Genomic DNA, 25,293 nt, shown 5'->3' with positions numbered 1-25,293 from the left:
GGTTGTTGTATGTTTTCTGGGATGTATGGACATGTTACAGAAGTATTCTCTCCTGATGTTTCGCCCACATATATGGCAGGCATCCTCACAACCTCTGAGGATGCCTGCCATAGATGTGGGTGAAACGTCAGGAGAGAATACTTCTGGAACATGGCCATACAGCCTGGAAAACATACAACATCCCTCCAGTATGTTCAGTTGGTCATGGGTGTTCTGTGTGCCAAGTTAGGTCCAGGTCCATCATTGGTGGGGTTCAGAGTACTCTTTGATTGCAGGTGAACTATAAATCCCAGTACCTTCAACTAACAAATGTCAAGGCCCATTCCATCTCAAATCCACCAGTGTTCAAATTTGGGCATATTGGGTATGGATGCCAAATTTGGTGCAGATCCATTGTTGTTTGCATTCACAGTGCTCTTTGGATGTAGGTGAACTGTAATTTCTATAAATCATGGTGAATTTTCCCCAAATCCCTCCAGTACATTCTGTTGGTCATGGGGGTTCTGTGTGCCAAATGTGGTCCAAGCCCATTGTCGCTCTGGATCACAGTGCTGTGTCTTGATGCAGGGTGAACTATAACTTGCATCATGTTGAGTCAGTCCCCAAAACCCCTCCAGTATGTTCAGTTCTTCAGTTGCTGATCAATTCTCCTCTGTTTGCTGTGCTCCATAGGAAAGGATAGGAAAGGGTTAATGGAGAAGCAGTGGGTGGGGTCATGAAAATTCCACACCAATGGAGAGAGAACACTGGGAAGTATCTTTGGTGGAGGAAAAGCAGAAAATTTAGGGTGAAATTGTCCCCTTATGAAAGCCTTCACTTGGTGGTGGGAAGTATGTGTTTGTGGAGGACATTGGCAGGGCTCTTGGACATGTTCATGGTGCTCAGTATAACTTGCAATGTCATTGGAAGGAGGGCCATTCGTGGCTCCTCAGCACTGGAAGTTGTAGCTGTTTGTGGAGGCGGGAGCCTGTCTGTGTAAATGGACACTCCTGCCACATACACACATATACTTTTATTATGTGGATAGATAGGATAAGATAGGATAGGATAGAAGTGAGTTGGACCACTCCTCAGAAGACTTTATTAAGAGCTTATGTTCTTGAACTGTTGAAATACTTAATGTCCATTGTCTTCTCTTTTTAAGTAAACTTAACAAGAAAAAAGAAGATTCAAGAGAGCTTCCTGGATTAACTGGAGAATGGTTTCAAGAAATACAGAGAACAAAATTTCAGAATGACTCTGATGCCAGCAGAATGTCCAAACAACCATTCGCTCACCGGCTGAGAAAGGCCATAGGGAATGGTGAGTTGCCACTATTTAATTTGCAATCGGTAAAACACAGTGGTATTTCCCACAGTAAAAATGGGAAAACCAAAGAAAAGTTACATTTAAAAAATATTAGGATGTTGCATTCCAGGAAAAGTCACAATATTTTCTGTGGAAATATAACATGCCAACTAAGGGGAAGTGAATTCAAAGACCATTTTGCAGCTTGGTGTTATTAGGGTTTTTTTAAAAAAAAGAGAGAGAGAGAATGGTTGCTATGATAGTAATCAAATTGCGACTGCCCTGTTATCTGATGAAATTGTGATAGTTTCAAGTTTCCTAATGGATTTAAAACATAGGAAAAATAGAAGGGAAAAAATATATCAGATGGAAAGTGTAACGTAGCAATTGATTGCGTGCATTAAAGTACTTTATATGTTTCCCTACCAGAGACAAGAGGCATAAAAACATTTAGGATATCATCAGTTTGTAGATAAAACAATACATGTCTCCTGTCAGCTTGTCAGGGCACAGGAACTCAATTTAGATAAATGAAATGGATGACTGGAGCATTGATAGATTAGGTGGAAGTCTGAAAGTGTGCTAGTGACAATGTAATCAGAACATCGGGACAGGAAGATTGAGCTGTCTTTCTGTCTTGTTTGACACTCATGTAGATGTTGAAGGAATTTCTACCAGCGCTACTCCTTTCACCAGTATCTTAGCTCACATACTGCCCCACATCCTGGACACATGGTTATTAATGCCTATGCACCTGGATACAACTGAAGTTTCTGACAAAGGGTGTCTCTATACTTAAAATTAATGCAGTTTGACACCACTTCAACTGCCATGGCTCAATGCTGTGGAATCCTCAGAGTTGTAGCTTTGCAAGGTATTTTGTGTTCTCTGTTAAAGAGTGGTGTGGCCTCACCAAACTATAACTCCCAGAATTGCATAGCATTGAGACATAACAATTAAAGTGGCATCAAATTGCATTAATTCTACAGTGTAGTTGCACCCAAAATATCATTGCAGCTGATTATTCATATTTTCCCACATGCCATCACATGTGAAACCCTGTATACTTTTACCTGGAGCTCAGCTGATTAAGGCAGTTGGGAAACTACTTTTAAAAAGTAATCAGTTACAGTTATAGTTCCAAGGGGCTTTCTCCCCTCGACTAGGTTGCCATTATTAAATTATTTTTTCTGTAATTCTGTTGTGGACTTACATCTTAATACTACTACTACTACTACTAATAATAATAATAATAATAATAATAATAGTAATAGTAATAATAATAATAATACCACAAATACCATCTGCCTGCGACAAAGAACTGGTCAGATCACAAGCTGGAAAAACTTACAGAGAATGAACATGTCAAGCTGCTCTGGGACTTCCGAATTCAGACAGATAGAGTTTAGGAGCACAATACTCCTGACCTCACGATTGTGTTAAAAAACAAAGTATGGATTGTCGATGTTGCAATCCCAGGTGACAGCAGGATTGAAGAGAAACAACTGGAAAAGCTGACATGATATGAGGATTTAAAGATCAAATTACAAAGACTCTGGCACAAGCTGGTCAGGGTGGTCCCAGTGGTGATTGGCACACTGGGTGCAGTGCCTAAAGATCTTGGCCTGCACTTAAACACAACAGTTGCTGACAAAATTACCACCTTCCAGCTGCAGAAGGCCACCTTACTGAGATCTGCACGCATTATTTGTTGATACATCACACAGTCCTAGACACTTGTGAAGTGTTCGACGTGTGATCCAATACAACAGCCAGCAGAGTGTCTGCTGTGGACTCATCTTGTTGTGTTTCAAATAATAATATAATAAATTTTATTTATGCCCCGCTACCATCTCCCCGAAGGGACTCAGGGTGGCTCACAGAAGCACTACAAGTGCCAAATATAAAACAAACAATACACAAACTTATAGACTATAACAACATAAATTTACAACAGCAACCATACATAAAATGAAACATAATAAAAAAATTAAATTCATAAAACGCAGCAGTGCCTGCAGATAAAACTGGCATAAGTGAACCTATGTCTGTGAGAATTAGAATTAGACAGTTCTGTAATGTCTATATGCAGGAAAGGACAGCTGGCATGTTACTATATAAATTAACCAGTAAATGACTGATGTACATCGGTCCAGTTGCGCATTAAGGTTCTGACTAGAATTTGCCAAATCACATTGGGATACTCTTGTCAGTGTCTGAATTTGTATCTTCACAGTTCACTAACAGGATTTCTTAGTGCCTCTGATATGTAGTTAAATATACATAAAGTTATTTGACATTGCTAGGTTAGAGGATTCGGGCTTTTTACATCACTTTTCATATTTTACAAATATACGTAAAATAGTTTTAATTGCTGTATATATTCACATATAAATATAGACATCATGCCCCACTGCCATGTAATCCAAAATGTCAAGGTATCTAATCCACAATATCTGCTTTGAACTGGGTTATCTGAGTCCACACTGCTATAAAACCCAGTTCAAAGCAGATAATGTGGGATTTTATACAGCTGTATGGAAGGAGGCTTAGTCAAAAAATTAGCCCCAAACTTGGATTGGCCTTTACAGGTCAATGTGAATAATTCACCTTAACTCATAAAACCCAGTAGAGGAAGTTGATGCTTCTATGTCTTAGAAACATAGTCTGAAGGTAATTTTGCACGCAATGTTTATCCAAACCCATGCTCCAGAATTAATCAGCTAGTCGAGAAGTTATTACAGTCTACAATCTAGGTAAAAGTGAAAACTGCACATGACAGAAGAAAAGTAAATACATAAACAATCCTTATATTATTTTGTGGTGATAATATTGTAGCCCACATATTATCACTACTTGTAATGCATTGTTTCCAAGCTCTGACTAAAACAGATAACAGCACAAGCATAAATGCACAAGGACATTTTTTAATCTGCATATTAATTTCCCCCCACAAAAACCAGAAAGCCTGCATACATTTGCATTTCTGATGATGTAAAAACAAGTTTTACAACCTTTTTCTCTTTCCTTTTTTAGACTCTGCAAATACAAAACCTCTTGGTCCCCAGAAACATGCATCACCTTCCATCCTTGGTGGGCTGCGAACTCCATTTGCTTCTCTCTTCTCCTCTTTCAGAAGATCTAAAAGGCAACAGCATCCAAAACCTCAGCAGAATCCACAGGAATACCCTTCTCGGTGAGCTAAAAGCATCCTGTCTCAGTGCACTCAGTTGTTCTGGGCTCAAGCTTGACAAGAGATCGGTTTATTACTCTGTTTCCAGCATCTGCCCTGGAGGATTTTTCTACTGGTTAAATTATGAAACTGACTGTAGTATTTTACTACATCTTTACTACATCTTTGTATGTCCTGGAAAATTATATTATCATATGGATCTAGAACCTATCTATCCCAAATGTATGTCTGGTGGCTGTGTGTGTGGGAGTTTCACTCTGAACAAGCCTTCATTCTCCTAAACACAGAAAACTAGCTGAAAAATACAGGAATTAACAGTAGAAATAGACTTTCTATTATTTCCAGGATCAAATCTTTGTCCCAAAATCGAGCTATGCAAACCACTGTAGGGGCAACACTTTGCTCTGTCACTGTTGTCCATCTTTGACTCCAGGGCTTGGAAAAGTTAGTTTTTGGATCCAAAAAAATGCCAGCCAGCATGGGGATCACGCCATTGATCCAATAAGCTTGATTTTGGAGGGGGAAATGTTGAGCTCTCTATGTCTTCTTGGACTGCAAGTCCAATAATCCCTTATTATTAGTTATGTTGGATAAAATGTAGTGCCACATGTTGTCCAATCACTGCTCAGAATCAGTGACTCCAGGGTTTTGAAGTCTGGATGTCCACCAGCCTTATTTAGGAGATGCTAGGAATTGGACTAAGAAGTGTCTTCATACAAAGCACTGAAGTGCAGCACTTCCCATCAAAGCTATTTAACCTTGGCTTTTTCTGTATTGTCAAAACTGGTTGACACAGATCTGGTGAATGAAATTTAGATCTTGCATGTGGAAAAACATGTTGCCACATGTTAGCTGTATAGAGTGTAGTCTTTGGATCCTGCTGTTGTGTTGTTTGCATTCAGATTGATATCAAATAACATGCAAACAAGCACCATGACATGTGAACATCGTGTTTCTTCTATTATTGTTCATTACACATGCAGGAATTTCTTGCTGGGTGTCCTGAGCATTTTCTGTGCTGAAAGAAAGAAGGAGGAGAGAACCACCAGTGTGCACATATGTAATGGAAACGCTAAATAAATTCTAGGAGACTTCTGTTCCTCTGCTCAGTAATATAAAGTCTGACAGAAGGGAAGGTACAATGTGCTGAGCTTTTTCTTGAGATGGTGACTAATTGCTTGAAGGCTCATTGCAGAAACTGTTCAGCTTGTCTTTGTTCTCAATAGTTGTGTTCCTTCAAGGGCCGTGGTGGAGGCTCCTTCTTTGGAGGCTTTTAAGCAGAGGCTGGATGGCCATCTGTCGGGGGTGCTTTGAATGCGATTTCCTGCTTCTTAGCAGGGGGTTGGACTGGATGGCCCATGTGGTCTCTTCCAACTCTACTATTCTATGATTCTATGATTCTTCCAATATATGGCAACCCTAAGGTGACCCTATCATGTGGTTTTCTTGGCAAGATTTGTTCAGAAAAGGTATACCATTGCTTTCCTTTAAGATTGGGAGAGATGACTTGCTCAAGATCAGCTAGGGAGTTTCATGTCTGAGCAGGATTTGGACCCTATTCTCCAAAATCATAGTCCAATGTTCAAACGACTACACAGTGCAATATATATGTGTACACATACAATATACATATATCAATACTTGCTTCAACAAGCTTTTAATGTCTTAATGCTCTGTTGACTTTAGCATTGGCTTTTGAAACATTACTAGACTATTAGATTGGCTTTGCAATCATTTCCTTTAATGTTTGAGCCAACAGTGCTATTGTTTATGTAGTCAAAATGATATAATCCTTGCTCAAGAGGGCGGTATCAATGTAGTTGGAGAAACATACATTTACAGAAATATTGTTTGTTGAAAGAAAATTGCTGTGGAGCAAAGTCTCTCAATAATTCAGTAGAGCTGGAGACAGTGTTTTCTGATTGCTGGAGCAAAGGAAAATAGAAACAAGAAATGCCAATAGAATGGAGTATTGTGGAGAAATGATATGGTTGGAAATCTGAACAGAAATAATGCACATTGTACCATCTTGTCTCACTTGTTTTATTGGGTATATTGTGTATCCAAATATTTTGCAGCATCATAGTGAAATATAACTCATTGTATATGTTATTATGGTAACAAGTAAAAGGCATGAGATATTTTTCTTCCTCTGTAATATTTGCTGCTACACAATATGCCAGTCAGTGATGTATGAAAGAAATTTGCTCCAATTGATTTATTATGCAAACATTTCTCTATTCACTCTGCCTGAACTAGATGTGAGCTGCATGCACTTCACATTCCAGAATCTATGCATTATCTGTACATTACATTAATGCACCTGGCAAAATGTACATATTTGAAATATATTTCAATATATTTCAAATATATGGAAATCATAGCACAAACTCTGAATACTTGTTGCTGTGGGGCAAACTGTAAGAAAGAGCAATGGCTTGCGGACTTTACTTGTGGGATTCCCACATACTTCTAGATCAGGGATGGGCAAAGTGCTGCTTTCCAGGCATTGCTAGGCTGTAGATCTCATCATCCCTACCCAACACAACCAATGGTGAAGAATGCTGGAAATTGCAGTCTGATGATGAATAGTTATCTTTTAGTCTAGCAGGGTTCTTCTTACTTCAAGAGTTTGACGTGTCTTGTTTGGATTTGTGATGTTTGGGCATGGCTTGTTTGGATCTGTCTACATCAGTGGTTTTCAACCTGTGGGTCTCCAGGTGTTTTGGCCTTCAGCGCCCAGAAATTCTAACAGCTGATAAACTGGCTGGGGTTTCTGGGAGTTGTAGGCCAAAACACCTGGGGATACACAGGTTGAGAACCACTGGTAGGTGTACCTTCTGCTTTGTTACTCCCATTGCTGCATTCCCATATCAAGCATACTTTTTCTTTTGTGTCAGAAGAAACAGGGTTTCGTCTTAAGACACGTGGGTTGGATCTGCTTGTGATATTTGCAGGCACTGATATGAGACAAGGCTTGACTGCAGAGGAGAGTGTTGGAATCAATCCTGGGGAGGTGTGTAGAAAGTTGTAAAAAGCATAAGCAAACAGTGTGGGTCACCAAATCTGATTGTAAAAGGGAATGTTTGGCTCTCTTGGCTGTAAACTCTGCACCTTCCTTAAAAGGTTTATTTGCCATGGAACCTGTTCTCAATGAAGACTGAATATTCAGAGCTTCCCTGCTCCCCTAAAAAAATTAATAATTAAGCAATACCTATTTACAATTCTGTTAAAATTGTCTGTCAGCAGCAGTCCTTCATGCAGGAGAAAGTATGACTGAGTACAAACTTCCCAATAGTGTTGTGCTTTTGTATGGAATTGCTGTTCGTTTTGTGTAGTTTTATTCATTTTGTCTAATTTTCATATTTGTTCCCGCTAATGAAAATGGGGTGCCTATACGAACAGAATTTTCGTCTGGCTTATTTTAAAAAATTGACAATTTTTCGACCATTGGCTGCAATTAGAAGGCTTCCGAGGCTCACCCTCCCTTGTTGGGTTTTTGAGTTAGAGGGGTGAAAATCACCACACAGGAAGGCATTTTGACTCCTTTTAGCCCACCATCTAAAACATTTAGGTTTTCCCCAGAGTACTGTTGTTGTTGTTGTTGTTGTTGTTGTTATTATTATTATTATTATTATTATTATTATTATTATTATTATTGACACCCATTGGCACACATCAGCTGTCATGGGGAAGCAGCCCTCTTTCAGACTCAGCTTAGGGTCCCAAAATAACTGTTGTTCTTAATATTAATATAAATATTATTATTAACACCCATTGGTACACATTGGATGTAATGGGGAGGCACTCCTCTCCCAGATCCAGCTTAGGGTGCCAGAATAACTGTTGTTCTTAATATTAATATAAATATTATTATTAACACCCATTGGTACACATCAGACGTAATGAGGAGGCACTACTCTCCCAGACTCAGTTTAGGATACCAGAGTAACTATCGTTATTTATATTAATATTATTATTTACATCCATTGGCACACATCAGCTATAATGGGAAAGCAGCCCTCTGTCAGTACTGCTTATCGTTACGGGGCCAAAACAAAAGAAAAATGAAAGCAAGCACGATGACTGGTGTGGCTTTCATTTTCGTGTTGCCTCTTGTCGTCATTCGTTTTGTGTAAATGAACAGTCAAAATAAAATGATAGCACAAAGAAAATGAAGGAAAAAATTTTGTGCATATCTCTACTTCCCAACAGTGCCTCCTTATCTGAGTTCCTGTGCTTCTATCTTCATAGAGGTGACCAATTTTGCAGGAACCTCTACATACCTGCTAAACCGTTGCTTGCCATGTAGCCATGTATTTCTCCCATATTAGGGAGGGAAATGAGTTGAAGGCCAAAATCAGATGCCTGGAAAGGCCCGGAAAACATGAGCACAATTAGGTAGGGCAACCTCCTTGTCAAGCTGTGTGAAAGAAAATATTTGAAAGAAACTAATAAGTGGTACCAGTAATTAAAAAGCACAAATTAATCTGGCAACCATTGTGACTCTTACTTCACTCCGGACAGTATTCCCAGATCTTTACTGGGGGGCAATGCCCTTACTGTGCTTCACCTACTGTATATGCATCTAATGACTAAACTGCATGAAGCTGACAAACTCCCTATAATAACATGCAGGGCACCAAAGTATGACACTAGCTAGGATATTCCTAGATTCCATGGTAATGAAACATGTGCTTGCTGGTAAACAGGATTTTATTTTCAGAACATCAATAAATCGGAAGCAGTTCAAAGGAGGTGCAGGGAAGTCGCATAATTGGGAGGTGGTGCAATTAGCAACTGCAGGATTATTTTACTCTTCTGCCTTTAGTTGGCCAAGGTAGCTAAGGGATGCCTGTTTATTATATGAAGATCCATACAAGGAAAAGAATAAATTATTTCAGTGGTTCAGAAGAATTCAGGTAAGAGAAAATCATTTAGAAAGGATTCAGAAACTTGTCGAAAAGGGCAATCCAAAAGTTTAAAAAAAATCAGGGAGATTAAAAAAAAAAGCCAAATGCGGGCTTTAAGCATTCTGTATAACTTGTTTAACAACCTCCTCCTTCCTCCTCCTGTTCACCCTCCTCCTCCTTTTCCTTCTCCTCCTTAGCTTGGCTGCCACCAGAGCCTAGTGTTGGAATAGGAAACCTGTTTCCTCCAGCAATAACCAGCCCTCCACATTCACTCAGTTTAGGGCAGTGGTTCACAACCTTTGGGCTTCCAAGCATTTTGGACTTCAGCTCCCAGAAATCCTAGCCAGCTTACCAGCTGTTAGGAACTGTGGGAGCTGAAGTCCAAAACACCTGGAGGCCCAAAGGTTAGGAATCAGTTAACCTTCTCTCTCATGCAACTCTTAAGTCCAGTTGCACGAGGCAGAAGGTTAACTGGTTCTGCCTTCCAGATTGCCCAGTCGGCTCTAGCAGTTGCCTTCCCGCCTAACCACAGCCCTCCTCCTTCTCTCTCATGGTAGGCTTTGCTTACTTTTGTGCCCTGTTTTCAGTGGCCAGCAGTTTCAGTGATGCAACCTGATTTACAGAGAAAGATTAACCAAGGAAACCTCCCTCCTCCATGTGACCTTGTTTGAAAACAAATGTTGTATGTTTATGTACTTATTCTTCTTAAGAGCACAGCAGCAGAAAGGCATACTCATAACTTCCGTGGAGACACAATCATGTTTATTAGCAACCTCTCAAACGTTCCGCCACAGGTGTTTTCTATTGTGCCCCAGCTTACTTCTGTATTTTTTAATGAAAGTGATAGCATATCCCAGCCTGGTGCCTTCCAGATACTGTATACCAGACCTTGTTATTGTTGCATGCCTTCACTTTGCAACTTATGGTGACCCTAAGGTAAACCTTTCACAAGGTTTTCTGGGGCTGAGAGTGGTTGACTTGCCCAAGGCCATCCAATGGTTTCCATGACTGAGAGGGAGCCAAACCTTGGTCAACAGAGTTGTAGAATCATAGAGTCCAACCCCCTGCCAAGAAGCAGGAAAATCATATTCAAAGCACCCCCGACAGATGGCCATCCAGCCTCTGTTTAAAAGCCTCTAAAGAAGGAGCCTCTACCACACTCTGGGGCAGAGAGTTCCACTGCTGAACAGCAATCACAGTTAGGAAATTTTTCCTAATGTTCAAGTGGAATCTCCTTTCTTGTAATTTGAAGCCATAGTCCTAGTAGTCCAACCACTACACTGCACTAGCTATTTATGTAACTCTGTTATGCCTTAGCAGACCATGACAGAAAGCAGACTGAAAAGCTATCTGATCCAGTAGGTAGACTTCGGTGTTCTAAACTGTTCCCATAGTTTGGTTGCTACAATTATTGCTTTTAATCTGTAATTATTACGTTGTCATTGAGAGGTCGGTGTTGCTTTTGTATTTTTAAAAAACATGATATGTATTTCAAATGTATATTTCCATTAAGTAGAAAAAGAAGAATATAGGTATTTCAAATAAAATGACCAATTTAATAGATGTCCACAACTGAAATAGCACCTATAGGATTAGATTCTTGGGAAAGTCATAGTAAAAACATTACAGATTTTGAGGATTGGCTATGAAGTTGGCTTGAGATTTCTTAGCCAAATCCAAGCATATTTATTTGCGGTAGAGTCTCACTTATCCAACATTTGCTTATCCAACATTCTGGATTATCCAGTGCATTTTTATAGTCAATGTTTTCAATGCATCGTGATATTTTGGTGCTAAATTTGTAAATACAGTAATTACTACATAGCATTACTGCATATTGAACTACTTTTTCTGTCAAATTTGTTGTATAACATGATGTTTTGGTGCTTAACTTGTAAAATCATAACCTAATTTGATGTTTAATAGGCTTCTCCTTAATCTCTCCTTATTATCCAACATATTTGCTTATCCAACGTTCTGCCGGCCCGTTTATATTGGATAAGTGAGAGTCTACTGTATTTATGATTATACAGTATTGGGTTGCTGTTAGTTTTTCAGGCTGTATTGCCATGTTCCAGAAATCTACAGTATTTTTGTGTCACCTTCCCATCAGGGAGCCTGTCTTCCTACTGAATTACCCTAGCCTATTGAATAGATTGTTTCATAATATCCATTCACACTAATTCTTTGAGAGTATCATACCAGAAGACCACGAATGTATGTCCATTGGTTCCAAACTTATTTATTTCTAATGTACTGTATAAAGTGAGTTTTCCCCCTCCCTCGCAATGTGATGTCATTGTGCCACCAATCACATTGCACAGGAACATTGACATTAAGGCAAACAAGTAGAATGGGAAGAAGTGATGAGCTTATGGGAATGTGGTTGCCATGATATTTTCATTTAAGTGGGAAAGTATGCATGACAATGTGGCGCAGTGGTTTGAGCATTCAGCTGTGACTCCCACTTGGCTATAGAAACCCACTCACTCCCCATCTCAGAAAATTATGTGATAAGTCTTGAAGGTAAACAACAAACAATATTAATAAATGCAAGAGCAATGTAAAGACGTAACAGTAATATAATTTAGGTGGAAGTTAAAACACAATGAAATAAAAATTTAAAAGATGAAATAGAAAATGGAAAATATAGGTATTGAGAAAGAAGAAGTTCAATAGAAGCTCATGCCAAGTAGAGTCTCATCACAACCAACAGAACAACCCAGTGGCTAGACATAGCAGCCGCCCAGTACATTGTTTTTAACCTTCCAACTATTAATAACAACCAAGTATTTGTGATACTTGACAAATATGAGGCGGGTGTGTGAAATGTGACCAAATTCAGATGGCAAAAAGGAAGCGTGATGCAAATGATGAAGAAATAGTGGTGGATAACACAGCAGGGAAAGAACAAAACAGAAAAGAAGCAAAACCTGTATAGGAACCTTTAAAACATGCTGTGGAAGGTGTTTCTAAAATTGGCTGTTTTTGACAAAAGAAATTGCATTTTCATGAGTTATTGCATGCATTGTGTGAATAATTACTCCTAATGTGAATGCAAGAACAACAAATCCTGCAATTTATAGCTCATTTAAATCCACTTTTTGACTGAGAAGCTGAGAGGTGCATTGCAACATATATCCCTCCCTAAAATACTCCAGTTCAGAGTTTCTGCCAGCTATCCAGTCTGTCCACCCAGGGTCTTGCCTCATTTTTTTGTCTTTTTTCCAACTCATGTTCCACATTTTGTATCTGCTGAACATCAATAGTCATTGGTAGAGTACATGTTTAAGATTTCCCTTTAAGATAGCTAAAGGTTTTATATTGGGGTTGGGATTTTGTTGTCCATCGGATCATTATTACCCTCTTGCTCGGAAAAATGGTCCCACAAATGGGAAATTGTGTCTCTTAGAAACTTTCACCTAAAATGAGCACACTGAAACCATCGTACTTTGGACATACCAATGAGATGACATTACTTATTAAAAAATACTATAATTGGTAAAATAGTCCAAAAATGTGCTGGAGTTGATGCGAACATTACCATTCTTTTAGATAAGGCATAGGCAAACTTGGTCCCTCCAGGTGTTTTGGACTTCAACTCCCATAATTCCTAACAGCCTATCGGCTGTTAGGAATTATGGGAGTTGAAGTCCAAAACACCTGGAGGGACCAAGTTTACCCATGCCTGTTTTAGAGGCTGATAAAACCTTTTTGCCTGCCAAGGCCTTTTGAGATTATCTGACTCAGTCTTTTTCATTGTTTTTACTGCTTTTCCTTGCCTGGATGTCACCTTTAGAGTCTTCATTTTTTCAATATTTTATTGTTTAATTACTTTGGTACACCACCCTAGTATCCATATAAATGAAGGGTGGTTTAAGAATTTTAATGACAAATATAATGTTAATAATAAATATGTATATAAAGTAACCTATGTGAAGAAGGATGTTTGCAGTCAGTCTTGACAAAGGATACTACCACTTATTTTTCAGACTTAAACCAGAGCTTGGAAATACTATTGTTGTGGACTACAACTCACAGAATGACCCCCACCCCAACATGGCCAGGGGCACCATTAGTTTGAGTACACTGAGAGCTATAGTCCATAAAAGTAACTTTTCCATGATGGCTTAATCCTATATTATTTGGCTTTGCTGTAAGTTTTCCGGGCTGTATGGCCATTTTTGAGAAGCATTCTCTCCTGACGTTTCACCCTCCTCTATGGCAAGCATCCTCAAAGGTTGTGAGGTCTGTTGGAAACTAGGCAAATGAGGTTTATATATTTGTGAAATGTCCAAAGTAGGAGAAAGAACTCTTGTCTGCCTGAGGCAAGTATGAATGTTGCACTTGGCCCTCTTGATTAGCATTGAACAACCTTGTAGCTTCAAAGTGTGGCTGCTTCCTGCCTGGGGGAATCCTTAGTTGGGAGGTGTTAACTGGGATTGTTTCCTGTCTGGAATTCCATTTTCAGAGTGTCATTCTTTATTTACTGTCCTGATTTTAGAGTTTTTAAAATACTGGTAGCCAGATTTTGTTCATTTTCATGGATTCCTCCTTTCTGTTGAAATTGTCCACATGTTTGTGGATTTCATTGGCTTCTCTGTGTACATGGTGGTTGTGAGAGTGGTCCAGCATTTCTGTGTTCTCAAATAAAATGCTGTGTCCAGGTTGGTTCATCAAGTGCTCTGCTATGGCTGACTTCTCTGGTTAAGTTAGTCTGCAGTGCCAACATTATTTGTTCTGGAACCAGCTCTGTTGGAAAAGATCCTTCCCATTGCAATCTATTTGGAATCCTTTCCGTTCCAGGTGCCAAAGACTGAAACTACAACAATCTGCATGGAAAGCATGTGCTTTATTGTTGAACTATATTATCAAAATATGTTAACTCCACACATCCCAGAAAGTCAAATCAATAGCAGTTTCTTTTAGGCTTTGTACATAACCCCAGGTCACAGCCACTGGATTAAGATCATCAGGATCTTCTGAGAACTGGAAATAGCAATGCAGAGAAATGGAAATAACAACGCAGGATTATATTCCTACAAATGAATGGTATCTGGGGTATGTGTCAGGCTCAACTTTTTCCCCTGACATTAAGTCTAGTCGTGTCTGACTCTAGGATTTGGTGCTAAGCTGAAGCCTGGCGTTGTCCGTAGACACCTCCAAGGTCATGTGGCCAGCATGACTGCATGGAGCTCCATTACCTTCCCACTGGAGTGATACCTATTGATCTACTCACATTTGCATATTTTCAAACTGCTAGCTGGGGCTAACAGCGGGAGCTCACTATGCTCCCCGGATTCGAACCGCCGATCTTTCAGTCAGCAAGTTCAGCAGCTCAGTGGTTCAACCTGCTGTACCACCAAGCACTGCTACTTCTTTTCACTACTACTTTTATTACAACTTCTCCACCTAGTCCTTTGTTTTATTTCTTTTGTCTGGAAAGCTCCAAGTACTTTAATTGCAAAAAGTCCAGCGGTATATCTTTTTTTTCCTGATATAGAAATCGTAAACATCTCTGCCTTTTAACTTTCGGTAGCTATCATACAGCTCTGCGTAGGAAGATGGAAGTATTTGCTTTTAAATATGCCATGAACTTTGTGCCCCGCCTCCCAAAAGCCAGGAAAAGAATGCTCCTGCCCAGCTCTTTCCAACTGTCAGTCACAGCAGCAAAAACCAGAAAAAGAAGAAAATAAAGGGCCCAGGCACTTGGACCTCTCAACTTGTTCTTCCCTGCCTGGGAGCGCATTACAAATAAATGACAAAGCGCTCTGGGAGGGAGGGCTCATCCAGCCACTCGAAGCATGCCAGCAAGCCAGTTTATACTTGCTATTGGAGCATAATGGAGTGAACTCGCTTGAATACACAGGCAAGTCCGGAGGACCCAAAGGACGATGTGGCCAAGGAGGCGGAGGTGTGGAGGAGTTTTCTAAAATGGGTGCAGTAAATGACAGCAACAAGGGAAACCGAGAGTGAGAAAGCAGGGTTTGGAGAGTGGCAGGCCAGGAATTGTTACCAGAAAAGAGTGACAACGTGGTAAGCAAACTTCATTTAAACTTCCAAGGCTGGGATTGAGGAAGCATTCCTTTCCTTTTAAAACAAGAACAACAGTTGTGGAATGCATACAGTTGCCATTTTTTGATCACTTTGTATAACTTTAACGTATCCTGTTTTCCTGTTTAGCTACATTCAAGTAGTGTTTTTTTTTTTCCCTTTTATGTTGTTTGCCGTAAGATTAAGTTAATCCCAGAGCACTTTGGTAAGGAGACAGCTTTCAAGGTTAGGGACCTGCTCTCCTTCCAACTCAGGCATGCCAGCCGTGTCTTTTTAATACAACAGCTAGAGATTGAACACAATAATGTTTTGAACTCTATGCCGGAAAAAACATGGCAGCTGTTTGTTTTTATTTTGTTATCATTTTGAGATACTGTTTTTAATAAACCAGACATCTTGCCAAGGAAACTGTATCAGCTAAGTAAACATAGTTAAGGAAAACTCTGTTAGTGCTGTGGCATCATTTTGGATCTATGATTAAGTCCTGTACACAACAAGTCCCGTATCTGATCTGTCTCTATTCAATTACTTTGCTCCGAAAAGATGTTATAGAGGAAAATTTGTCTGCCTTGTAAGAAATGAGACCTTCAAACTGGGAGAAATGCAATGGCCCTGTCAATGCATTCCCTTTTTTTCACCTTCCAGTCTTGGTTAGCAGCTCAGCTGAGGCAATAAAGGAGGTAATGAGAATCAAAGCAGTAGTCCGTCTTCATCAGACTGACCCCCGAACCGATTAATGCGCAGTTACTTAGGTTTAAAGTAATTTAATCCCATTGAGCATGACATTACTTCAAAGCTGTGTATTCTGGTACAAGTAGCTAGGTTTAGCTGGCTAGCATAAAGCTTTTCATTAAGAATCTATAGTTTGTGAATAGTTTTCTGTTTTAAGCTCTATAATAATGCTGTCATACTAACAATTATGGAATTCTTAGGGTGAGGCAGGTCAAGTTATACTCTTTCAGAAGTTTTCCATGAGCACCAGTCAGCCTGAGGGGGGATGGAGATAGTTTGTAAACATCTGGAAAAACACAGGTTTCCTGAACAGGTGCATATGAGCAGAAATATAGCAGGTGAGCTTCTCTCCATGACTGTGTCCCAGGACAGATAGATATACCCTGATCTAGAACCCTGGGGCAGAATTTGGACTTTTCTCCAATTTGAGTAATTTGGATTATGGTCATGTTAAGGTGGCCTTACCTCATGTTACTGCGGATCAGTCCCATGCGGTATTCGGCCAATCTGGTGCTGATCCAGATCTACACCGACCTAAATGGTCAGTGTAGATATGGCCTCAGTTTGGGGAACAATAGCTGGAAACGTATATTCCCTTCAAGCCTGCATATAGGCTCTTTCTGGAGCTGTAGCATCTTTGGCCTATCACAGTGGTTCTCAACCTCTGGGTCCCCAGATATTTTGGCCTTCAACTCCCAGAAATCCTAACAACTGGTAAACTGGCTGGGATTTCTGGGAGTTGTAGGCCAAAACACCTGATGACCCACAGGTTGAGAATCACTGGCCTATCAGATTTTGGGATTTCAATTCCAGAAACTCCAATCATGATAGCAAATGGTAAAAGATAATGGGAGAGCTAATCCCAAACCATCTATATGGCCATATATTTCTCTCCCATAAAGGTATCCAGTTGGTTATTTCAAGAAGCAGAATTATGAATTAGACCAGGGGTTGGGAGAATGAGCCATGGGTCTACATACAGTCCCTGAAGACTTCAACCAATCTGGATTGCCCTTTTTTTTGTCAGGACAGGCAATTTACTCTCTAAATAAGTTCCTAGCCTCATTGTATTATTTGAAATTAAACAAACCATTACTCAAACCAGAAGCAGACCTGTAACTTTGCATATATTTTTGATGGATTTTAACTGTGAATTTTTTTTAGTACTGTTTGAGTTTAATTCTGTTTTAATATTTGTATATTTTAAATTGTATACTAATGCTTGTATGGTGAGTTGCTTTGAGTCCCCTTTAGGAAGATAAGGTAAAGGTAATGGATTTCCCCTGACATTAAGTCTAGTTTTGTCCGACTCTGGGGGTTGGTGCTCATCTCCATTTCTAAACTGAAGAGTCAGCGTAGTCCATAGACATCTCCAAGGTCATGGAGAGGTACCTATTGATCTACTCACATTTGTATGTTTTCGAACTGCTAAGTTGGCAGAAGCTGGGGCTAACAGCGGAAGCTCAGTTCACTTCCCGAATCCAAACCTCTGACTTTTTGGTCAGCAAGTTCAGCAGCTTAGTGGTTTAATCTGCTGCACCACCGGGATATAAAAATAATAATAACAAGAGCAGCAGCAGCAACTCTTAGGTTTGTGTATGTTTGCTTACTTTTTATCAGTTTCTGCCATCATATTCAGTTCAGAAAACTGTCCCTTAGTCCTGTCAAAGTAGCACATGTAAGAAACTAGTGGTTGTTCTAGCATAGCCTTTTATTTTCAGCATGTTCTTTTATATCTTGCATTTATCGCAGTACTGGCACTAAAAGCAGTGTACAAAAATGAAAACAGATGTATATCTATATCTATATATAGACAAGAGCATACAAAGAGTTATAGTTAACATATAATTAAACTAATTAGCATAAATAATTTAAGGTATATCAATTAAAAATGCCAGGGAGTCTAAATAAAGTATGACTAACTTTGGATCCAGTCCAGGAATTGTATAGAAATAGCTTCGCTCAGCATAAACTCTCCTTCTTGAAATTTTGGGCTTCTTCCTTGTTCTTCCATCAACAGAGGAAAAGTTGGAAGGGTTTTTTCTTCTGTATTTCATTTATTATTCCAGCAAGCTTTGAGGAACTATTTCTAAAAAGAGGATTTTACATTGTGGACTATACTACTTTGATTCCTTGTCATTATGTCCTACCTTTTCTCCATTGAATTCACAGTGGTGTACATGGCTATGTTTTCTGACTTTATTCTTGTAACAATCCTGTGAGGCAGATCAGAGTGGCTCAAGGGCTCTGTGATTTTCCTTTCTCAGTGGGCATCTGAACCTGGATCTCTCCAGTCCAGCATTTTAACCATTGCACCAGGCATGGGCAAACTTTGGGCCTCCAGGTGTTTTGGACTCCAACTCCCAGAAATTCCAACCAGCTTGCAGGCTATTAGGAATTGTGGCAGTTGAAGTTCAAAACACCTGGAGGGCCAAAGTTTGCCCATGCCTGCATTACACCATATTGTTTCTATACCATATTGGCTCCACTTTTGCAGAAGGTGGGACTGAGAACCCTGCGAAGATGGGAAAAAATGTATTTTTATTGTATTTGGGAGAAAACCTTTCTAGAAATATCTAGGTCCTCCATTGTGATCACCCTCCACCAGATGTTGGCCACAGATTAACATGGAAGAACCTACAAATGCTAGAGTAGTCCTTCTAGGTTCTCCAACATGACTCTAAAGCAGACATGGGCAAACTTTGGCCCTCCAGATGTCTTGGACTTCAACTCTCACAATTCCTAACAGCCTACCAGCTGTTAGGAATTGTGAGAGTTGAAGTCCAAAACACCTGGAGGGCCAAAGTTTGCCTATGCTTGCTCTATAGTAAACTTCCAGCAGAAGTTGACCATATAGTTGTGTTGAAGGACTTAGTGGTTCCTAAAGATACATATCAAATCCATGAAGAATCAAACCCACAAATATAGAGGACTGACTGTCCTACGTACAATTTTGTGCATGGATAGTCAGTCCTACGTCCAATCTTTTTATGTCCTACTTACAATCTTGTGCATGGATAGTCAGAAATTAGTTTCACTAAACTCAGTGGGATTTGTTCCAAGCAGACATGTACAGGCTTGTGTAATTATAGAGTTCAATGTGGCTATTGGTGAACATTAAACAAATGGATCCTAGAACGTATCAAGCCCGAGCTCTCACTGGAAGCCAGAATGACTACACCAAGGCTCTTGTGCTTTTGATATATGAGGAGGCATGACTCATGACAAGACAATAATGCCCAGCAAAGTGAGACAGTAGGAAGAGAGGAAGACAGCACTGGATTGATTTCTAATCAAAGAAGCTGCAGCCCTGACCTTGTATGACTTGAGCAGAACTGTTCCAGCAAGTTGTCTTGGAGGTCTCTCACTTATAGAACCCACCATAATCAAAACCAACTTGAAAGCAATTAACAGCAAGCCTCCTTGAGATTTCAGTGCTAAAGATGAAGGAGGCTAATAAAAAGTTACATGCTGTCCACATCTATATATATAAAATAGTGATGGCATCACGGCAGCGGACAAAACAACAAAAGTAAACACCCCACAACCTCGAAAATTGACATCACAACCCCTCATCCATGCCTCTAGGTTGATACAACAAAAAGAAAAGAAAAATAAAGTCCTAACTAGAGGGAGAGGAATAATTGTTTTTATCCAATTGCTGCCAGTTAGAAGGCTAAGCTCATCTCACTTGGTCTCCTAGCAACCCACTCAGCCCAGGGGACCCTTTACCTTAACTACCACCAATTCCTCAATACTTTATTTCCCATACCACCATACTTTGCCACAGCAACGCGTGGCCGGGCACAGCTAGTTTAATATAAAAGCCCCAACAATCCCTTGTGAGCTTGAATAAGAGTGCTACTGCATTTTCCTTTAACTGTATTTAAGTGGATTGTGCTGAATGCTTTTAAATTGCTTTAATGTATGATATAAGCCGCTTTGGGATTCATATGGGAGACAAGTGGGATATACATGTAATTAATTGATTCAGTTGTGGATCTTTTGTGATGCGCTCACAGGAGGTGATGCTTGCTTGCTGAATTGTGCATTATGATCCCTGCAAAAGCAATTGACAGTCCCCCTTTTGGCAGTCTCAATTCAGCTAGCAAAAATGGGAGGTTTGCCATTTAGTCACAAGTTGTGTAGGTCTAATCTGTTTTAACATTTAATTAAATTAGTGAATCTAAAAATCTGGAGGTCCATTGCTATGCAATCGTTGGGATGTAGTCTTCTCCCTTTCTTGTATCAAGGTTTGTTACAGCAGATCTATGTGCCTGTTTGGGGGATTTAAGATACCCATTTCCAAGGGTACACACAGATTCTAGGCTTTGTAGTTTGGTGAAGTACAGCACTCTTGGAAGAGAAGGCTAAAGACCTTGTAAAACTACAGCTCCCTTGGTTCTGTAGCATTGAGCTAAGTCAATTAAAGTGGTGTTGACTTGGATTAATTCTACAGTATTGATGCACTCATGAACTTCTAGGAAAAGTCTCTGCTTGAACAGATAGATATACTATGAACACTAATCTATTAATATTCCCATGCTGAAGGATGGAACTTTCGTTTTTATTCCAGTATGTGTTAAAAGTAGTCAAACGGTGATTTTATACCATTGAGGCCAGTCATAGCACAGCAGGCTAAACCACTGTGTTGCAGAAAAACCCTGCCAATCGAAAGGTCAGCAGTTGAACCCGGGTCAGGGTGAGCACCTACCGTCAGCTTGAGCTCATCTGCCCACTAACAGGTTGAAAGCAGAAATGCAAATAGATGAATAGGTACCGCATTTAGTGGGGAGGTAATAAAGGTGCCCTAAAGGACATTGATCAGGAGGAAAAGCTCCTCGGCATGGAAAATGTAGTGACACCACCACCACCACACACACACCCCGGTGGCCAGAGTCGAGCATAGCCTCCAAGATGCCGGAAATAAGATGGCAAAAACTGCCATTACCTCTGTTTATGTTGTCTGTCCTTGTTAATTGTGTAATTGGCATTTAATATTTGCCATATGTGTGTTCTGTGATATTTTCCATATGTGTGTTTCCTTCGGGGTGAGAAGGGTGGGGGGTATAAATACTTTTTTCCAAATAACTTTGGAAAAAAGAAACTTAGAGGGGGTACATACACATATTACAGATGAGATTAGAAATATGTCCCATAGCAGCAGCTCCGTGGTGAATTTTGATCACTGAATTTAGAGAGGAATGTTTGATTATAACCATCCAAATGTTAGATTGAAACTCCCACCAAGCATGACCATTGGCTGGTGGGAATTGCTGCTGAACAACATCTGAAGGTTCATAAGCTACCCAACCCTGCTTTATAGAATACCTAGAAACTGAACAAGGTTTAGGATTTTAAATGTTTCAAATAGGATTAGGACTGCATTTCACAGAAGTATTTTAATGTGAGCAGGCCATGAGAGTGCTAACATTACAGCATTATTCCTCACAGCCCAGGATATATCAGAAAGGAGAAGCTCTTAAAAGACAGGGAGATCAACCTATCCTTACTCAGATTACATTCCATGAATAGCCAAGGACTGATTTCTTGCAAATTTTTATTGCACTGCTTCATAGTAATCACTGAATTTTTCCCCCACAGATATGACCACTTTGCTGCAGGTGCCCATATGTCTTCTAAAGTGGAGGAAATGGCAAAGGTGAGGCACTTGGCAAGTACCATATATTACCCCATAAATGATAAGACAACAGGGCATTTAACAAACTCCTCTTGTTTTTTGGAATCTATATTATGCCCATGGCAATTTTTAAAAAAGAGTCACAATAGCTTGGAGAAATAACCAGCATAATGGTGTTGGGAGAGTTTGGGTTTGTAGATGTTCCTCAGAAGTTGGTTTGCCCCTCTTCTATGTACTTTGGTAATGGTGGATTTTACTTATACATGCAGCACTGAGATCCCATGATGTAGGGTGGAATATATTTTAATATCTAAATAAATGTTGTTGTGCTGCTTCTTACAATCATGTGTCTATGCCAATAGGTTTTGGTCTTGTTGTGTGCCTTCAAGTCATTTCTGACTTACGGCAACCCTAGGCAAACTTATCACAAGGTTTTCTTGGCAAGATTTAGTCAGAGCAGGTTTGTTTGCCTTCCTCTTCCTCTGAGAGAGTTTAACTTGGCCAAAGTCACCCAGTGAGTTTCCATGGCTGAATGGAGGTTCAAACTTTGGTCTGCAGAGTTATGGGCCAGTACTTAGACCACTACACTACTGGCTCTTAACCTTTTTGTTTTTATTACTGTGTGTGGTGTTGTCATGGTCAAAGTCACAATAGTTCCTGAGCATGTCCTTGACTACAATGCTTGTGTCACGGATTGAAACCCAACCATGATCAGCTTGGGGTTTATGAACCAAGAAGGGAAAACTGTCGATATGTCACCCATTGCTGGTTGTCATAACTAATTCCTTCTCTGAGATCTTCATTCTCAGAGGAACTGCAGGACAATCATTGGAAATCATTGACACAGTTGGTTCAGTGTTTTATCCCTTTATAGAATTTAGTTTTTCCCCAAATTGTGTCCCAGAAACTGAATTGTTTCTTTTTTTTAAAAAAAAAAAATCACAATCCTGTGTTTGACGTTTCATTGACTCTATGCTTTTTGGGAGGAGCAAGACGCCATGGAGAAATTATTTTTGCCTCCTCTTGCTGCCGACCTGTGCTGCCTTGGGTGCTGTTTGTTGGCCTAAAGGTGGGGTATGCGATTAAATAAAAAGGAACACCAACATCATCTTAAAAGACATCCTGGGGTTCCAGATGCAACCCTGCAGTACAAGCGGAGGATTCCAGAAGCTGTGCTCAGAAATGGTAATCCATAAGATCTGGTTGACCAAAAGGAGAGTTGAAACATTAGAAATCAACATTACTGCATATACTCATGTATAAGTACAGAAAATTTAGTCAAAAAATGGACTTATCCACAGGTCAGATTTAGTACTGTACATCCTTATTATTTTTTAAAAGGAATCATCCACTTCGCTGAATAGAGTGGTGAAAGGTGAGAGTTTTCTGTCCTAGAATAACCTAAAAGGAACAAGACCCCCTCTATGCTTTTTGTCATGACTCCATTTCTGGCTTTTCTGGATGCCTGGGTGGGAAAATGGCATGAATGGCAGCAGTAGCTCTTTGATGCTTCTCCTCAGAGGTCCACCAAGAGAGTAGAGAGGGTTGGTGCTTCTTTTAGGTTCCCCGGGACAGACTATGGTCTTGTCTTCACCCACTGTCCTCAGAGAAAGGAATGGTTCCTTTTTTATGTAAGAGTTAATATTAAAAAGGAGCCCCCAGTGGCACAATAAGTTAAGCCCATGTGCCGGCAGGACTGCTGACCGAAAGGTCGGCGGTTCAAATTTGGGGAATGGGGTGAGCTCCTGTCTGTCAACTCCAGCTTCCCATGCAGGGACATGAGAGAAGCCTCCCACAGGATGGTAAAACATCAAACATCCAGGCATCCCGTGGGCAACATCCTTACAGATGGTCAATTCTCTCATACCAGACATGACTTGCAGTTTTCCAAGTCGCTCCTGAAACAAACAAAAAAAGTACCTTATTATTACAGTAGAGTCTCACTTATCCAACGTTCTGGATTATCCAACGCATTTTTGTAGTCAATGTTTTCAATACATCGTGATATTTTGGTGCTAAATTTGTAAATACAGTAATTACTACATAGCATTACTGCATATTGAACTACTTTTTCTGTCAAATTTGTTGTATAACATGATGTTTTGGTGCTTAATTTGTAAAACCATAACCTAATTTGATGTGTAATAGGCTTTTCCTTAATCCCTCCTTATTATCCAATATACTCGCTTATCTAATGTTCTGCTGGCCCGTTTATGTTGGATAAGGGAGACTCTACTGTATTATTATTATTATTATTATTATTATTATTATTATTATTATTATTATTATTATCAATAGTATCATCTCCAGAGTTTGCAGAATTTGAAAACACTTTTAAAACAATCCTTAACAGTGATAAATGAGCCCATTGGAGACTTAGTGGGCTCCTATAGATTTTAGGAGCAAGAAATAAAAAGGAAATTGAATGAAGTTTCCTGAAAACAATGCCTAGAACATTGAGCAAGAGCACTCTACAACACAGTATTTTGTTTCAGGTGTCACTTGGTATTACTAAAATGAAGTTAAGAATGGATGGTTTTCATCTCCATAAGCCCCACAGAATCATAGAATCATAGTATCCATAGCCACCTGTCAAAAGGTTGGGTTTCTGTTTTTGATGTTACAGCATCTGTCTAGATGTGTTAAGATCTTTTATTTTAATTATGTATAAGGCATGTTTTCCTCCCCACAGACTGAAACATGTGATTCTCCTTTGCCCTCTGAACCAACTAAGAAGTATTTTGAGACAAACCAAACTGATACGTTGGATGACAGCTCATGCACATGGAGTGAACAATTGGAAAATGAGCTCTTAAAGGGTAAGCCTATGTTGTCTTGACAATAATGGGATACGAGACCTAGTGTGACAGATTGTTCCTGATCAATCATGTTTGGTTCCACTGTAGTCCTGACTTGGTCCTCTAGTGCAAAGCTATTGCTGTTGTTATTGAATAATTGTATTATATAAAGAGTCACTTTATCTTATTCCAACTACCTTATTCCAAACAGCATAAATAAAAGTTCAATAAAAAAAGACTTGCCTAAATGCTTGCTTACTAAATTCCTATTGATTCAATTAATCTGTTCAAGTTGGCGACTACTAATTGGATTTTGGTTGATTTCTTCCAGTTTCTTCAAAACTCTGAAGGGTTATTTTGTTTTTCTTCAGATATCCCTTCAGTCTCTATTAGCAAGAATGGAACATACTGACTCAGTGCATCAAAGTTGAAACTGTTTTAATACTAGATCAATGCAATATAGGTCATATTGTGTTTTGTTCAGACATACAATGAATGATGTTTGTCATTCAGTGATTCATTTCAGGAATAACATTATACTATGGTTTTGCACTGAGTGAATAAGTGTTTTACTTATGTGTCACCTTCTCCCTTTACAATAGTGGTTCCCAGCCTTTGATCCTCCAGGTGTTTGGGACTTCAGCTCCCACAATTCCTAACAGCTGGTAAGCTGGT

General features: G+C 39.6%; 1 protein-coding gene across 4 annotated transcripts in view; it reads left to right on the top strand.

The window, feature by feature from the left end:
- Positions 1-25,293, top strand: part of exph5 (exophilin 5) — a 112,390-nt gene that overhangs the window by 76,060 nt on the left and 11,037 nt on the right. For 2 of the 4 annotated variants that reach the window (XM_016994068.2, XM_008111899.3), the window contains exons 2-5: positions 1,145-1,302; positions 4,324-4,483; positions 21,784-21,841; positions 24,513-24,639. In XM_016994068.2, coding sequence (XP_016849557.2) covers positions 1,254-1,302; positions 4,324-4,483; positions 21,784-21,841; positions 24,513-24,639 — 394 coding nt within the window. In that variant the 5' untranslated portion in view covers positions 1,145-1,253. The other 2 variants (XM_008111898.3, XM_008111897.3) reach the window with 2 other exon arrangements.

The sequence above is a fragment of the Anolis carolinensis genome, chromosome 3 (assembly GCF_035594765.1).
Source record: "Anolis carolinensis isolate JA03-04 chromosome 3, rAnoCar3.1.pri, whole genome shotgun sequence".
Taxonomy (NCBI): Eukaryota; Metazoa; Chordata; class Lepidosauria; order Squamata; family Dactyloidae; genus Anolis; species Anolis carolinensis.
This window is presented reverse-complemented; position numbering and strand designations above follow the sequence as displayed.